Source organism: Bacillus rossius (assembly GCF_032445375.1).
Source record: "Bacillus rossius redtenbacheri isolate Brsri chromosome 4 unlocalized genomic scaffold, Brsri_v3 Brsri_v3_scf4_2, whole genome shotgun sequence".
Lineage (NCBI taxonomy): Eukaryota > Metazoa > Arthropoda > Insecta > Phasmatodea > Bacillidae > Bacillus > Bacillus rossius.
The window spans coordinates 52,188,785-52,206,671 of NW_026962011.1; the positions used below are offsets into that span (position 1 = coordinate 52,188,785).

Below are 17,887 nucleotides of genomic sequence, written 5' to 3' on the forward strand. Positions count from 1 at the left end.
ACTTCTTTTTGCGCTTGTTCGCGAGACTGGATGCGTGTTTATAGCGTGTGTTGGTGGTATTGCGCGTCAGTCCGCCCGCCATGTTGCCAGCCCTGCTGCCGCTGCTGCTGGCAGGTGCGACTGTGGCCGGGAGGTACGAGGCTACCTGGGACAGTATCGACTCCAGACCCACGCCAGAGTGGTTCCACGACGCCAAGTTCGGCGTGTTCGTGCACTGGGGGGTCTACTCCGTGCCCGCCGTCGGCAACGAGTGGTTCTGGTCCTTCTGGAGACGTGAGTAGCCGCCGTCAGCTGTTCGCGTTGTCGTGGTGCGGGAAGGACAGCCCGGCCAAACTGATTATAACTGTTCCGTGACTACGGAAGTTAAAGAATTCACCCGAAAATTGGCGAATTCTAGCAGCGCCCAGCATCAACTTGTGTCTAGGCGGCCATCTTAATTTTTTACTGTCCTTTGTTGGACACACAAGCGAGGAGAAAGTATCTTCCGCATCCAACCAACAACAAAAAGAAAAGCATTGTTACATGTCCACGCTCCGAGCACAAACAAATGAGAAATATATACAAATGGTCCTTTTTTAAAAGTCACTGAACAATAATGTTCGCAGGCTTTCACGGCCATTGTCCAAAGTAGCTTGGCTTCTATGGGTTGTAGCCGCGTGTCCTTGGCGGGATAATTCACCGACGTTTCGGTCGACATTGCAGTCGCCATCATCAGGGAGCAGCTACCTACTGAACAGGACATGTGGGGTGTCTCGCTAGTATGTAGAACTAACTATGTAGTGCCAAAATCCATGGATAACTCATTTTCACATTTTTTTGTGACTTATGGGGTTTCTCAAATAATTGATTCAAATGTATCAGCTGTACCTATATTGGAGGTTAAAGTGGAGAAAAAATGTTTACTTTTCTTGTATTATGAAGATTCGTTTTCGACTTTTATTATTATATATATATATAAACCAGTAATATTTGGATATAATTTTCTTTCGAACAGCTTAACTACAGTCTTTAATAAAAGCAGGCTAGTGCAGCTAATACGAATATAAAAAAACGTCCGCCATATTGGTACGTGGAGATCAGAATACAAATTGGGGGGGGGGGGGGACGGTAATGTTCCATCCGCACCCTCTCCTGGTCTCTGAACCGAGGGAAGCCTAAGATGTACATCAAGTTCTGTCCCTGCCCGAAAACGCCCGAATATTCACCTTCGGCCAACCTCGGGTTTATTTATATGTATTTATATTCCTCTGTTCATTTTAATGTAGCTGTACTAACCTAACTAACCGTCCACAGTGTTTTAAAGTGTTTCAATGTAGCTAACCTAACCGACCACTTTTAATATTTGAATTCATTTTTCCTGCGCAAAAATAAAACAAATCCCGAAGTTGGCCGAAGGTGAATTGTTCGGGTGTAATCGGGAATGGCAGAACTTGGTGTGCATCGTAGGTCTCCCCCGCCCCGCGCTGCAGTCACGTGACCCCGGAGAGGCGCCGTGTGATTGGTCCGGTGCAGAGCGAGCCGACGCGACGGGTCGGACACAGACACTCATTAATGAAGTTTTGATTATTTTGTTCAGAAAACGAAGAGAAGTATGTGAACTTCATGAAGAACAACTATCCTCCGAACTTCACGTACCAGGAGTTTGCCAAACAGTTCCGGACGGAGCTGTACGAGCCAAACAAATGGGCCGACATCTTCTCGTCAGCGGGAGCGAAGTATGTGTCACTTATGCTCTAAAAGTCTTCCTTTTTTTTAGATTTAAACGTATCACTACTTGCATTCGATTTGACATTACAGCTGCCCGAATAAATCATCTGCTGAGAAAATAAACCTTTTTTAATTTTTTGCAATTGTTATTTTTACTTAATTTACACTGTTCTCAAAAACATTAAATGTATATTTGTAATTGAGTGCCTGAGTAAGAGAAGGGGCTATGCCACACAATCTTCAACATCGAAATATTATATACATTAAGATGGTTTTAAACAATTTACTTAATTAAAATAAACAAATTTTATGTATTTTGTTCTTAGTCTATACCTATAACTTCATTTACCTCAAAACTTTGTTTTTGTGGCATAGCCTCTTCTCTTTCTCACTCAAATCGTCTTTCTATGTACTTTTAAGATCTAACTATAAAATGCAAACAACTTTAAAAAAAAAAAATCTTACACACAAAGGAGAAACTGAAGGATCACTCGGAACCCGAATAATCTAGTTCGTTAATAATTAGATTTTTTTGTTTTGATGTTGTACAATTTAATTATAGTATAAATAAATTATTCTGGCAAAATATTTTTATTTTGGAATTGCTCGGCTTCTGTTTCTTTTTATTCCGACTACGAAGTTGTACGAGCGAGTGATGTACTTCGGACATGTCCGGAAATGTTCGGGAGTCCAACTACCGTGACATGTTGCAGGTACCTGGTCGTGACGCCGTGACATGTTGCAGGTACCTGGTCGTGACGCCGTGACATGTTGCAGGTACCTGGTCGTGACGCCGTGACATGTTGCAGGTACCTGGTCGTGACGCCGTGACATGTTGCAGGTACCTGGTCGTGACGCCGTGACATGTTGCAGGTACCTGGTCGTGACGCCGTGACATGTTGCAGGTACCTGGTCGTGACGCCGTGACATGTTGCAGGTACCTGGTCGTGACGCCGTGACATGTTGCAGGTACCTGGTCGTGACGCCGTGACATGTTGCAGGTACCTGGTCGTGACGCCGTGACATGTTGCAGGTACCTGGTCGTGACGCCGTGACATGTTGCAGGTACCTGGTCGTGACGCCGTGACATGTTGCAGGTACCTGGTCGTGACGCCGTGAAATGTTGCAGGTACCTGGTCGTGACGCCGTGACATGTTGCAGGTACCTGGTCGTGACGCCGTGACATGTTGCAGGTACCTGGTCGTGACGCCGTGACATGTTGCAGGTACCTGGTCGTGACGCCGTGACATGTTGCAGGTACCTGGTCGTGACGCCGTGACATGTTGCAGGTACCTGGTCGTGACGCCGTGACATGTTGCAGGTACCTGGTCGTGACGCCGTGACATGTTGCAGGTACCTGGTCGTGACGCCGTGACATGTTGCAGGTACCTGGTCGTGACGCCGTGACATGTTGCAGGTACCTGGTCGTGACGCCGTGACATGTTGCAGGTACCTGGTCGTGACGCCGTGACATGTTGCAGGTACCTGGTCGTGACGCCGTGACATGTTGCAGGTACCTGGTCGTGACGCCGTGACATGTTGCAGGTACCTGGTCGTGACGCCGTGACATGTTGCAGGTACCTGGTCGTGACGCCGTGACATGTTGCAGGTACCTGGTCGTGACGACTAAGCACCACGACGGCTATGCGCTCTACCCTTCAAACTACTCATTCAGCTGGAACGCCAAAGACGTGGGCCCTGGCAAAGACCTGATCGGTGAGATAACACACCTCGTGGTATAGTTTCAACACCAATGGTGCTTATGAATAGTAAAGGTAGGTCATTTTTCATATGCAGCTTTGGCCAAAACCACATTTAATACCATTCAAGGCTACATTCAGTGAGAAACTTGCCTTTAAAATTCTGCCTTGCCTTGGCTGAATTCCTTTTCCTTTAACACAAGCTTGTGTATCAACGGAGAAAAACTTTTCGGAAGACATTTTTTCACGTTTTACAATTTCTCATACCATAGTCACAGGCAGTCGCACAAGTTTATCATTTGACAGTAATAGAAAAAAAAACATAAAAGGGTGTAGTAGACAGAAGTTGGCCCACTAAAATACACGATAACGTTAAATTTTTACTAATTATATTTTACGCAAACATAGCGTCACCAAACCCTTCCAGGCCACACGGACACACGAAATGACGCGGGGGATCGTCCTTTCACGGAAACCTGTATCTGCGAATCCTTCTGTAATGATCCTTGAAACTATTCGGAGGATCAAAAAAAAAATCTGACATATTTTAAGAACGTAATTTTCAAGGATCCTTTAGAAGATATATGGGGGGGGGGGGGAACATCACTTTGGCGTTACAGCCAAGGAGATTATGTGTTATTATCAACGTAATGCCAGTTTTCTTAGGTATTTTCAAAATTAAAGATTACTTTTTACTATGACTATTTTAGTTTACCAAATATAATACAGGGTAGTTTAACAAACATAAAGTTTCATTTGGTATACCAATACTTTTGGTATGTCCCCTAATGTTTATGAAAGTGATTATGTACGGGTTTATGTTGCCACACGCGGGTCCGCCATCTTTGTGTCGCATTTCCGTTCATCGACTTCCGTTCCATTTTCACGGAACTACTCCCACAAAATTCCGTATACCGCGCGCTAAGATGTTTGCACATCAAACAATAATCGATAAGGCACGTGAGGTCACACCTTAAGTGCGGGTAAATTTAATTACGATAGATTGTTCTCCGATTAAAGTTGAATGTCAATATATTTGCAAGTGTCAGATAACGATACACACTATCAGTAGCGCACAATAATGTTTTCAAATGCGTGGCAAAATAATGATGATCAATAACTGAACAATGGAAATAAGATAAGAAAATGGTTTCTTGGATAATTGTACCTAAGTTATGGTATTTGGTCAAACTTTCATTTTTTTCCGTTTTAAAATGAGCACAGTTATTTCTTAATGAACCCATTGGTCAAATATATTTTGCTAATATCAAAGCGGTGTATTGAAATTTTTTATATATTCATAATATATACTTACCAGGCTATATCAGACAATGATTTGCTGCTTGAGAATCTTTCTGTTATTACAGAGCAGAGTTTAGATTCTAATAACCGTTCTTCCTCTCTAGATTAAGGGAAAGCTGCCCTTTTGCTGTATTTATCGCCACATTGTGATCCTACACTTCTTGGCTGATAATGGTCTGAAGAATACCCCATCCATGTTATTCCTTCCGAAATGATATTTTTCTCTTACAGACAATCCAGTCTGTCAATCCTGCATATCACGTTCTTGCAGACCAACTTCTCTTCAAGTCACCACGTTGAAAGTTATGCTGATTCAGACACATTTCTGCAGTGTTGCTGGAACATAATGTTCTCTATTGTAACGTTATATTTTAGAAATGTATCAAACACCTGGGTGTTGTACGATATGCAGGCCACCACTATGGCTCCATCCATTGTTCAATGGTTTAATCTAGGTCATATACCTTGTCTCGAAATTGACAGTTCACAAAAGTATCACAATTGTCTATGTATCTTTCCGCCACTCTTGTTCTGTCAACAGACCGTATAAAAAAAAATCACGTGATGCTTTGCAAGTTACAGTTGGGAAATGGGTTTTTAAAAATGTCAAATTTAAGAAACGTTACATTACACATGCTCTAATAGTATCATGAGCTCCTCCAATCACTGAGCGATCTAAGCTTTATTTATCCTCACATGGCCCATCTGTCTTCAGAGCTGTGCTCCCTATTCCACACTAGCCATCTCAACTCCTCGTACTGAAGCATTATGTGCCACATTTTAGTTTATCGCTGATTGTAGATTTTCATAAAGAAATATTCGTGAAATGGAACAGCAAAAGTAAATTTGAAGACATTTTCCAGCCGTGAGAACAGAGAAAAGTGCTTATAGCGATTGTCCACTGTGCAATAAACGCGCTACGAGGATCTGCCGGTGTCGCCACCAGCCCCTGTCATTCTCTCGCCGGGGGTCGTCGTCTTATATACCCGGGGCCGCGCTCTGGAAATGTCTGGTAGCCCTCATCAGGATCTCCGACTTAACACTCGAAGCTGCAAGAACAATGGCGTTCTAGTTACGCCACGGCTCTGGGGACGTGTCGAACCCTTGAGGGGGAAATAGACAAAGATATATTTGTTAACCTCTCTTGACTGACGTGAGTCATATCCTCTTATTTCGTATGCTTTAACAGGTTGCCATGTATGTATATATATATTTATTTGTAAATATTTGATATTTTTATTTAGCCTAAGCTGGTTTTATACGCTTCGCGAGAAACGCAAGAAAATAACTGTCAATTATAAAAGCGTGAAAATAGTAAGACATCCCTTGGAACTGTAAAACCGCGGAAAAAAAATTTAATACTCGTGCTCCTTTCATGGCAAATTCTAAATAATATTATTCTTAAAAAAGTGATTTACTTTGACAGTACGAAAGTTTAACAAATAAAAACGTTAGTCGTGCAATAAACAGAAAATCGTATCGTTGTATATACACATAGAGCCCGCATATTTCAAAATATAAAATATGAAAACGCAAGAAGTTGAAAGTTGGGCAATGCTTCCGGTGTTTTTTTTAATCTTGCTTAAGTTATAATGTGTTATTATATATTGAGGTTATTTAACTTTTCCTTGTGCTTTTTTGCAATTTTTTTGCTTTTTTTTTTTTTTGCACAGTTTAGGAACATGGCATTAAGCTTAACTTCCTGCCATTTACTTGCTCTCCGAGCAGGTATTTCCTTCAAAATTCGTTCACTGAAACGTTCCTTTGACATGTCTAAAACGTTTATTTTTAAAATGTAAAAAATACCACATTTTTTTTATTTTTTTCCAGGGCCGCTCGCGAAAGCCATCCGCAACAACACGGACATAAGGTTCGGAATCTACCACTCCATGCTTGAGTGGTTCAACCCTCTGTACGAGAAGGACAAGGGCAACGCATGGACCACACAGACATTTGCCAAGCAGAAAGCTATTCCGGAACTGAAAGAAATCGTGAGAGTTTAAATTGCATTAAAAGTTATTTATGCTCAGTTTTTTCTTGTAAGTATAGATCAAGGTATATATTTTATCAACATAAAGGAACTTCTAACTGTTGTGATAGCGAGAATATTTTTCATTCCGATCTGAACTTACTTCATTGCAATTCTTAATGAGAAAACTTTTTTTGTATGACTTAACATCTATACTTACAGACAAACCAAAATATATCTTATGAATAATAAAATAAGAATATAACTTAAGTAAATACATATACATATGATTCAAAACGAATACGCTAAGGAATACGTTGGTGAAGACGGAACCATAGAAGTAGTATAGGAATGACGGTCCTGAAACAGGGTTCAGGGTGTGGTGCCGGGTGCCGAGCCACATCTCTGACGGCACGTCCATCTGTGACGTCACAGCGGCCATCTTGGAGGAGTGTAACGGGACATAGTGTAACGGGACAAGTTTGACCTTGACCTTTGACCCTCAAAATTCGCCAAAATTGGGCAAAAATTGCCCAAAATTCCTCAAAATTTCCATTTCTGTGGAAAAAAATTCCGCCAAAAATTTTTAAAAAATTCCAAAAATTAAAAATTTCTCATTTCGAGGGAAAAATTCCCGTTTCGAGGGAAAATTTCTGGTTTTTAGTCCTTAAAAATCCCGGCGGCTAGAAATGTCCATATGTAGGCTTAATCATCCATGTCGACAGCCTCCGATAAGCCTCACGTCATCATGGAATATGCCATATTGGATGATGACGTCACCGTTGCATTTTCTGTTATGGTCGCCATCTTTAACTTTTTTATTTACTATCCGATTTTAATGAAAAAAATTTAAAATTTATTAAAAAATTCTCTTAATAAAAATTTAATGAAAAATATTTAAAAAACATACATTTACGACACGGAGCTCGGAGTCCTCAGTTCAAACCCGACGAGCGCAAAAAAAAAAATATTGCGACCGATCCTTCCCCCCGTGGTGACTTTTGGCAGACTGACTCCCACCACTTTTCTTAAAGCATATATATCGTCACCCAGTATGACGTCATGTCCGCCATCTTGTCTTCGATGCTGGAAGCCATCATCATTGTATCGTCGGCTAGAGTGCGCTGATGACATGTTAGTTTAATTATTATCCGCTAGAGTGCAATAATCAATTATTGCTGTGACACTCGCCATCTTGAAATTCGGCCGCCATCTTGAAAATCCGTAATTATTTAGCTAGAAAAGCGGAAAAAAATCCAAAATTCATCAAAAAAAATCACTCAATAACTTACATATCGATTCGACCCGCTCCTGTTCTTGGTTCGATACCCGAACGATGCAATAATGTTTAATTTTATGTAAAAAATAATAATTGCAATAAACCATGTTCAACATATTTAAAGAGACTCTAAATCCTCTACTACCATCATCCTATCAGACATCAAGACCACCATATTGGAAATTCGTAATTTTAATGCTAGAGATTCGGGAAAAAGTTCAAAATTCATTAAATAAATTTGTAATTTATATACTGATTGATTAGATCGAATAAGGTCCTTGGTTCGATCCCTGGCCGATACAAAACAACTTTAATTTTAAAAAATACCACAAAAGCGACAGGTTTGAGAAAATAAAAACACCACAATTTCTTTTAAAAAAAATTATTACATAAATTCAATACACTACTACAAGTACAAAAAAAAACACTGACAAATTACCAAAGCCTTTTGGATTCCTCGTTTCAAACAGTCTTCTTATTGTACGGACTAAGCCTTTTACATGACTTTAAATGTCTATCCGATCCGTTCATTACCTCAGCCAGAGACGGACTGAAGTCCATATCACCAGGGTCTCACTTATATAGACTCATCAGTCGGTACAACACATGAGTCAAAACAACAACCATGTTCATTATACTCACACTTAACTTTCTCGGAGCATTTTACATAATGAAGATGTAAGCTATCAAGACGTGAAATTAGTTTTTTGCACTTATTGACTGTTGTTGTTGTGACTGTCTCTTCGTTGCTAGCCCACTGTGTTCATTGTTGATATTATTCTCTCCGTGACTAAACTCATTACACGGAATGCTTGTGCTGTCAGATGTTTCAAGCTTGAATGTGTTCGTTTGTGCTGTCGTCGCTGTTTCGTCCATAACACGTGTTTAGGTTCATCGTCGGGTCTACCTGTTTGACGTCAGCTGATTTAGGTTTTTCTGTGGGTCTTTATTTTTTTCTTCCAATTTTGTATTTATGTGTTTTTCCCATGACAAACAGTGACGAACAGTGGCGTAGCTAAGGTGACTGGCGCCCCTGGCCAGACTTGAAAATGGCGCCCCCTCTTGGAGTAAAGCAGAAGGGGGAGGGGGCGTTCAGTAACCGCGAAACCGTCGCGGCAGCGCCCCCTTCCACCCCCTTCACCGGCGCCCCTGGCCGGGGGGGGGGGGGGCATCTCAGCCACCCGCTTGCTACGCCGCTGGTGACAAACTGCAATGTTATTCTTGTGTCTTGGGATACCGCCCTGAGGGCCCGGGGGCCGGTCCCCGCAGGTGGAGCTGTTCCGGCCCGAGGTGGTGTGGTCCGACGGCGAGTGGGAGTCGCCCCCCTCCTACTGGGGCAGCACCGAGTTCCTGGCCTGGCTGTTCAACGACAGCCCCGTCAAGGACTCGGTGGCCGTCAACGACCGCTGGGGCAGCGGCACCAAGTGCGCGCACGGCGGCTTCTACGACTGCAGCGACCACTACGTGCCAGGCGAGTGCTCGTCCGCCGGCAGTTGCCCCCAGCGTCGTACCTCCGCAACAGGTTCTTGTTCACGTGACAACGTCTAATAAATCGATGAACGCCGGCTGCACGCACGAAAAAAGTGTCCCGTAACGCACATTGTCCTGTTACGCTGTGTCCCGTTACGCTCGTAGTACGCTTGCGCCGCATCTATCTCTCTTCCACTCGATTGGAACAACCATCGATTTGACTTTTTCGAGGCACATTAAACTTGAATCACTCCCATTCGTTTCCTACTTTCCCTATCATCGTCCTATCCTTAATAGAATAACACGGATCGGAAGAAGTTAAATAGCAAACACGTATAAAAGTTATAGTTAAAATAATCTGTTCGTTAAAGTAATAAACATATTTGAACTAATGAGTGCAAATAAAAGTAAATTTATCAATTAAATTGTAGATTTCATTTCACTCCTTCTTTGTATCCATACAAAATAGTGATAATTCAATAAAAATGATTCAATTTTATTCATAAAATTATGCAATCATTTCATCAATGTTTTGTTATGACGTTGTCACGTTAAACTATCGTCTGTAAACCGACTTTACAGACAACCAATTTTTTAAATATATAATATCTTAGATCTCTACAAGGAGTAATTACGTGATTGTAACGGAAATGAGTAACCACGGTGCAGCCATCAGGCGGTTGGCGAGAACCAAAGTTCGCAAAGTCAAAGGGAAACGTTATTTAGTATTAACTTTTTAACGAATTTGGTCAAGATGGGCAGTATTTTAGTAAAATTCCTCGTCGAAAATCATGTCCAAAGCCGGGGTTTTTAAAAATTTTTGTTAAAGTATTTTTTTTTTTTTTGCGTTTATCGGAGCCGTTTAATTATGTAGTTTAACGTTTCGCACTGCAAATGGAATGATTCGACAGTCGACGTATCTGCACCGAGAACGGGCGCGGAAACCATGAGTGATTTGCGTCCAGAAATTTAGTTGAAAACAAAATTTGCATATATTTATTACGCTCGGCCTTATTTTACATAATTCTACGTTAAATTTCGTGTCCGAGTTTCGTATGACAACTGTATTTGTAACAATGATAGGTAACACATGAGTTTGCTTGTTACCGAGGTAAGATGTTACACATCTTTGGCGAGAACTGGAAGATCAGCTCAATTCCACCCCACCCCCCTTTTTATTATTTCCACAGATTTACTAATGTCATCAGAAACAAATACTGAAAAACCCGAATTAAATTAATTATAACTATCAGAAAAGATGGCCGCGGTTATGAAGTTTCAGTGACGTTCAAAAGACTGAATTCAATAAAAAAAAATATATATATAGCATAAAAAAAAACCCGCATCTTATTTTTCACTGAGCTTAAGGCTATGGTGAGATCCAACAGTCTCTTAGAGCCAATCAAAATCGTGCTCAGCGAAAACGGAAATGTCCGTTTAATTCTCAACGAACCATTAAAATGGCGAAAAACACATGGGCGATCAAAGAGGTTATAAAAGTGGAGTAACTAAAATAATGTTAGTATTAATGTCGTTTACGAAATAATGTTATGTGTAAAAAGTAACTAATGTGTATAAATAACTCTTAAACCTTACTGAACATTTCTTAATGTGAGTTAAATTGCCAGAGATTTCCAAAGTTAATAATTGGACAAAAATCATGAAACAACTTCTAAAATTTCATCCATCAATGTATTGCATAGTTTAATTTCAACCTGATATTAAAATTGAATTTTCTGAGATAGCTCCGACAAAAAAAAAAGTTTGATGGTTTGGCATCATTTAAAATATATGTGAGGTTATCTGGCCAAATATATTTGATAGAAAAAACTGCCATTTTTCGTCCAACCTTACTGTCAAAATATATTTGGTGAAAAATATTTGACAGTGTGACAGGGCCTTAAGAGATCCGGAATCTAGTGACATGCCCAATCAACAAACACGGTCCTTGAAATGAAAAAACCGCCACGTCAAATTCTTATTATGACTCCACACTAAATTGTTGCAGTATAAACACGGCTCTGCGCTACAGACTGTCGCATGTAACTTGTCTCAAAATTGACCCTTCCCGAAAATGGTACCAATGGCAGTCGCTGTTGCTTCTGTGAACAATGTCCGTGGACAAACATCGCGCAGTGGTTTGCAAGGGAAGCCTTCTTTTCACAGACGAGAGACCCAAAACCCGAAGTTTCCCGAAGTTCATGCTCGCTTTTTTTCTTTTCCGTACCACAACAGGTGTATTTATTTGGAGGAAAAAAAAAAATCGCGGGCATTTATTCTCCAAATGCGCGGGTTTTTACTTATAACATGTCATTCTTAAAATAAGCAAGAAGTAATTTAAATAATTATTCAGTAGGTTAGCTACATTATAAATACTTTAAAACATTGTGGATGGTTGGTTATATTAGGAAAGTATAGCTGCATTAAAAAATACTGTGAAATCATTTTATGGTTGCTTAGCAAATAACTTTTTAATATGTAGCTATCCAGCGCTAGGAAACCGTTTACATGATTTCACAGTATCTTTAATGTAGCTATCCTAAACCAAATCAACCGTCCACAATGTTTTAAAGTATTTATAACGTAGCTAACCTAACCTAATTGACCATTAGTTACCATGAGTTGTCCGAAATAAACATTCACGGACACACGGCAAACCACCGATGTACAGATGTACGTTAATGAATAACATCGCCATATTGATCTACAATGAGCGAAGATGCACGGTCGGGCGCTTGGCTCGAAGGGTTGCCGGCTTGCAAGCGGCGGCCGGCATCACGTGGCCACGTGTCCCCGCAGGCGGTCTGCAGACGCACAAGTGGGAGTCGGCGACCACGCTGGACTCGGCCTCCTGGGGCTACCGGCGCGAGGCGGCGCTGGCCGACTACAGGACCGGGGCGGAGTGCATCGAGCTGCTCGTCAAGGTCGTCAGCATGAACGGTGAGCGCCCCAAGGCCACATTGTGGGCACACAGCTCTCGGACCGTGTTCCTGAACCCTGGACGTGTCCGAGCCGACCCCCGGCGACCGTGCCCTGCGCGAGGCTAGGAACTGGCTCCAGCGCATTCCAGCGGACGTTTCGCAACCCTCGATGCAACTGTCACGCCAAAAATACTAGAGATAGCAGCACCATCGCACATAAAAAAGGACTGCCTTTTCTAATTTTCTCAAGTTGTTTTTAAGTTGCGGTTATTTATTGTTATGACCATTAAAGCGCACAATATATGTATAGTCCAGTAAAGCTTCGCTGTCATAAAGTTTCATTTGGCACACGAACACGCGGAAGCGGGACCGCCATCTGGACGAAGTCAACGAAAAAGCGAGCTCTGCGCATGCGCAGAATTGGGGCAACAGATCGGCAAAGGATCGGACACCAAACTCCGTTCCCTAGAAATGAAGGACAGGCCGTGTCCTATCGTGCGCTGGGAATACGGTTAGTGTACATGTGTAGCATATTCAACACAGGTACCGCATATTCAGTGCCCAAACACTTACTTTTGTGTCTTGGAATACCGATTGACCGTCCGCATAGTGCAGTTCCCATTGGCCGTGGACGGCAACCAATCATGTAAACAGCTTTGTGCTATTACTTTCCGGATATTTTAAATACTATGCTAAACAAAAAATAAATACTTCAAGATAAAAAAAATGTAACTTTTAATCATAATCAATTGCATCTGGAACCCACTACACAAATGAACCAGTCTTGTAAGTACATAGGCCTATAGCTTTATATTTGTTGCTGTTTAAGTGGTATAATGTATTGGATGAATTATTTATTGGTGTGCATAGCCTCTTAAAGGTTGACTAACGTTTCTCCTACGTTTCGCTCCACATTGCAGTCGCCATCTTCAGGGAAACAGTCTCCTTCCGTCAGTAATAATCCTTCAATCTTAGAAGCGACAACGGCCTGTAAACTCAAATAACATGGACTAAATAGGCCAGGAAATGTTTATATTGCACAGTTGATTGACGCCCGCAGGAAATTTGCTGCTGAATGTCGGCCCTACCAAGGAGGGCATGATCCCGGTCATAATGGAGGAGAGACTGAGGCAGATCGGCTCATGGCTGAAGGTGAACGGCGAGGCCATCTACTCTACCAGGCCGTGGTCCCACCAGAACGACGCCGTTTCCAGCAACGTGTGGTGCGTAAACAACGAGGTCGTTCAAGTGGAGTGGGTGTCTGTTCTGAGGGAAGCCTTCTTTTCACAGACGAGAGAGCCAGAACCCGAAGTTCCCCGAAAATCATGCTTTTTTCCCGTATCTTTAATGTAGCTATCCTAACCAAATCAACCGTCCACGATGTTTTAAAGTATTTATAATGTAGCTAACCTAACATAATTGACCATTAGTATCCTTTTATCAACACCGCCATATTTATTTACAATGAACCAAAAAAAACCGAAGATGCACGATCGGGAATTTGGCTCTCTCGTCTGTGAAAAGAAGGCTTCCCGTCTGTTCTGAAGTTGGAGCAACCGTTGTACTAAGGACAATACAGGAAACTCGTAAGAAATACGCGAGACAAGTGATGTGACCTAACCTGGCGGCGTGGAGTGTAACTAAGTGTGTTTTAAGAGCGTGAGAGTACTGGCATATAGCGGCGTGGAGTGAAAACAGCTTGGAAGCAGTGCAGTAAATTTCCATCGCGCTTCGCCAATGATAATTGGCCAGAGTTTTCCCATATTGTCGTATTACGATATTTGGTTTAAGTCAACTGGCTAGCAATTCGATAGCAATACAAATCGTAGCAGAATAAAGGCTAATATTCTATAAACTTGTTTAATAGCTTGAAAATAATTCTCTAGGAAGAATCAAGATACCCTCGTGCAGTGAATATTGATAAATTAGCATAATACCGACGCATCTACACGAAATTAGCATTAAATTTCATTGTAAACAAAAATTGTTTTGCTATGCAGGTAGAAAGGGGGACGAGGGGTCGTTCTCATTTTGACTTGGAGTATCAACATGGCAAAGATTGCACACCCCACCTCCCTTACTTCTTACCCCCGTGGTTCAAGCCAGGGGTGGCCACGGACATAATAGCATGTAGCCGCCAGGGTGTCCACAGTTACTAGATCTAGTACTTTTATAAGCTTTTCAGTGGTCTAGTACTTTTACGCTCAGATCTAGTACTTTTTTTAATTTAATATAACAACATTACAGTAACTCCAATATGTTTTATTATTAAGCGTAATTATTTTTAAAAACTAAGGAATGTATGTGTGTGTGTGGTGTGATATTTAAGTTAGAGCATTGCAATGTCATAATAACTTCCAAAATTGTTAAAACCATAACAAATTATTATTTAGTATTTTTTTTCAAATCTAGTACTTTTTCTCGCCTAAGTTGGTACGAAATATTTTTTTCCTTGTGGACACCCTGGTAGCCGCTTTTTGCCCGGCTTTTGGTCTGCGCCCTGGCTGTGATTGGTTGTGTTTAACGGCGGAAATTATAATTCATACTTACTAACCTTCACCACGCGTGGTCAAGCACCATTTCCACAATGTTTTGGGTGTTGCAATGTGGCGATGATAAGGTAAAACGTTGATCCAACAACCACAGCACAGCAATGTCGTCTCCTGACAATTCCTAACTCCATGGTTGAAACTCTGAAACACTGCTTGCTTTCTTTGTTCGAATTAATTTTGTGTTCCTACTTCCACTCGTACATCAAGATCAACACTGTTCTCCGCTTGCATGTATGCATCAATATCGGATAGCTGTAACATTTTTGTAATATAAATACATTCGTTTTTAATATAAAATCATTCCTGCTCTGCGTTGCCTGCGTAAAATTAAAGGACGTAGATTACGGTTCTAAGCTATTTGAATGCTCACTTTAAATGTGACGTTCAGGAGTGAAATCATAGAACTTAATTTTCTATATAAAAATTACTGTGTACTTATTAACTTAAGTCAATGTTAAATTAGAAATAGCTACGAGAGAGATTTTTTACGAAAGTCCATTTAAAAGTTATTTCATTAAACTAAAACCCACTAATGGTTGCCTGTTACAGCAATGGTAATTTAATATGTTTGTACTGTAATTTTTCTTTGTAGTTTTTAGATTATCTATATGTTGTTGTTTTTTTTTTTAAGTAATATTTTTTACAGATGCGCCATATCTGAGAAACATTTCGGGTGAGTGACAATTGCCCAAAATATGCTGAAAAGTATGATTGTCTTCTCGCATAAATGGTGATTAATGGCCAAATAATACAGCGTATTAAGAAAACTATATACAAGTAAAAAATTGAATCACAAGTTGGGCATTTTATTAATGGATCATGATAGGTTACATAAAAGTCGTTGTGTGAACTTTTGTTTTGAAAGTGTTTGTTGTACAATGTTTATTCTAGTTATTGTACCGGTTATGTTAGGGATCTACATCATATGAATCAGGGGCGCAACAACTAAATTTCCAAAGGGGGGGGGGCGATATACCTTTTTATAAAGAATCATCGATCCCCCCTAATGAAGTGGGGGGTCCGGGGGTCCTCCCCCGGGAAAATTTGTATTTGAAGGTGGAAAATGGTGTTATTTAAGCAGTTTTATTATCTAAAAGTTGATTAAACAGCACTTTCTTTGCCCCCGTTTGCCCCCACTTCAAGGTTTCAGAAGGGGGGGGGGGAAATACCCTTGCCCCCCCCCCCCCTGTTGTTGCGCCCCTGATATGAATACATGGTGTGACTGGAGTGTGAGGTAACTGCTCGCAGGTACACGCAGGACAAGAACAAGACGGCCGTGTACGCCATATTCGTGGGCTGGCCTCCGGGCGGTAAGGGTGTCCTGGGAGACGTGAGACTGGCCGAGAACGCGACTGTCACCATGCTGGGCTACCAAGGACAGCTGAAGGTGAGCAGCGCTGGCCCTGACGTCAGCTTGAAGCGTTCTTGCGTCGACGTTTGCTATATGCCGATGACATCAATGTTTCAGAATAATTTCAACTCAAAGATCGTTCTGAAAACCACGCGTTTCAGCTTTTGTCACTCTTCTAAAATTTACAGTTTATAAATCAGGTACGGAAACAGGACAACTCACCTGCCCTCAGCATTTTCGAAAATGATTTTCGTAAACAGATATCACTCTGATATTATTAACAGTTATTATCTACTGAATCCCCGGACAACGTGTGTGTGTGTGGTCGAGGACTGTATCTGATGCGAGTGTTGGCACCCCTGGTTCCAGTGGAGCGCCGCCGACTCGAACGTGACGGTGCAGTTCCCGGACATGAGCCAGGTGTACCAACCTGGCTGGGCGTGGGCGCTCAGGCTGACCGGTGTTGCCAACTGAACCACCCAACAATGTCCCAAGTACGCGCGCGTTTTCTTGGAAGTTTTGGCAGCTCGCGCCGGGAGAAATATTTGTTGACGCAGCAAATAGTTATGCTATCGAATGTTAAAAAAAACACAAAATATTTAGTCTGAATGCAGATTACACTGCCTAATCAAAATAAACATTTTCTGTACGTGTCTGCCGTGCCCGTTTTAAGTGAAACTTCACACTTCAGTAATCTACAACATATAAAACTACAGTCTAATTTTGATAAAACTAATAAAACCTTTGTTCCCCAGAATATGTTTGGTTTGACAATAAAGTGTCTAAAAACCAAAATGTATTTTATTTTTCCTTAGTATAGTTGGTTAATCAGAATGCCGCTTATTGTGACTATAAGAGATACATCTGATCGTATGTGTGATTTCGTTCAATTAATCGAGACTTTAAATAACATAAAGTAAATACTAATTAAATCGTAAAATTGTCAAGGATATCAAACAAAATATATATATTTTTTAACTTTATTGAATTTTTTCATGCTCTTTAGCCAACTGGCATCTAATAATTCCGTTTAAAGTATTCCGTTTAAACACTACACGATTTAAGGAGATTAGAGAAGTATTAGTAAGTATTAGTAATACGTAATAGTATTAAAGTATTAGTAAATATTAAAAAGGGACACAGCATTTAAGGTCATAAGTGTGGTAATATGGCAATAATAAATGGAAGAAACAGTTCTTCATAGCATCTCTGAAATTCATGCATATTAAGGTAGCTTTGCCAGATATTTGATTGTAAAAAAAATGTGTTACAACATAAATTACAAATTTGTTTGTTAGTGCAAATAAAAAGGTTCTTTGCCCCACTACTTAGTGGTTAAAAAATAGTATGTAAATTTTTTTATGATTTTCCAACAGAGCACATACATAACTCACACTTGAATGTTGTTAACTGTCAGTATACTGGAGGTTGTGAAAAATTTAAAAAAAAATTAGGAATACAAGCCATAAAATTTTTTTAACTATACAAATTATTAACTATAGAAACTATTCCTAAAAACAATTACAAAAACAAGGGTAAATATTATGTATTTTGTTGAAATTAGGCAAACAAATTGAATGCCTATTTGTACGACCTTCACCAAATTCAATATTAAATGTACTAAAAAACTATATTT

At 40.7% G+C, this 17,887-nt stretch overlaps 1 protein-coding gene across 1 annotated transcript; it reads left to right on the forward strand.

Annotated features, from left to right (window-relative positions):
• On the forward strand, window positions 1-17,046 carry LOC134541772 (alpha-L-fucosidase-like). Its single transcript, XM_063385436.1, has 9 exons — window positions 1-273; window positions 1,577-1,715; window positions 3,317-3,423; window positions 6,540-6,700; window positions 9,227-9,428; window positions 12,227-12,367; window positions 13,409-13,571; window positions 16,149-16,287; window positions 16,621-17,046. The coding sequence occupies exons 1-9, from the start codon at window positions 81-83 to the stop codon at window positions 16,723-16,725; spliced, it is 1,350 nt and encodes a 449-aa protein (XP_063241506.1). The 5' UTR covers window positions 1-80; the 3' UTR covers window positions 16,726-17,046.
• Window positions 17,047-17,887: the final 841 nt, after the last annotated feature.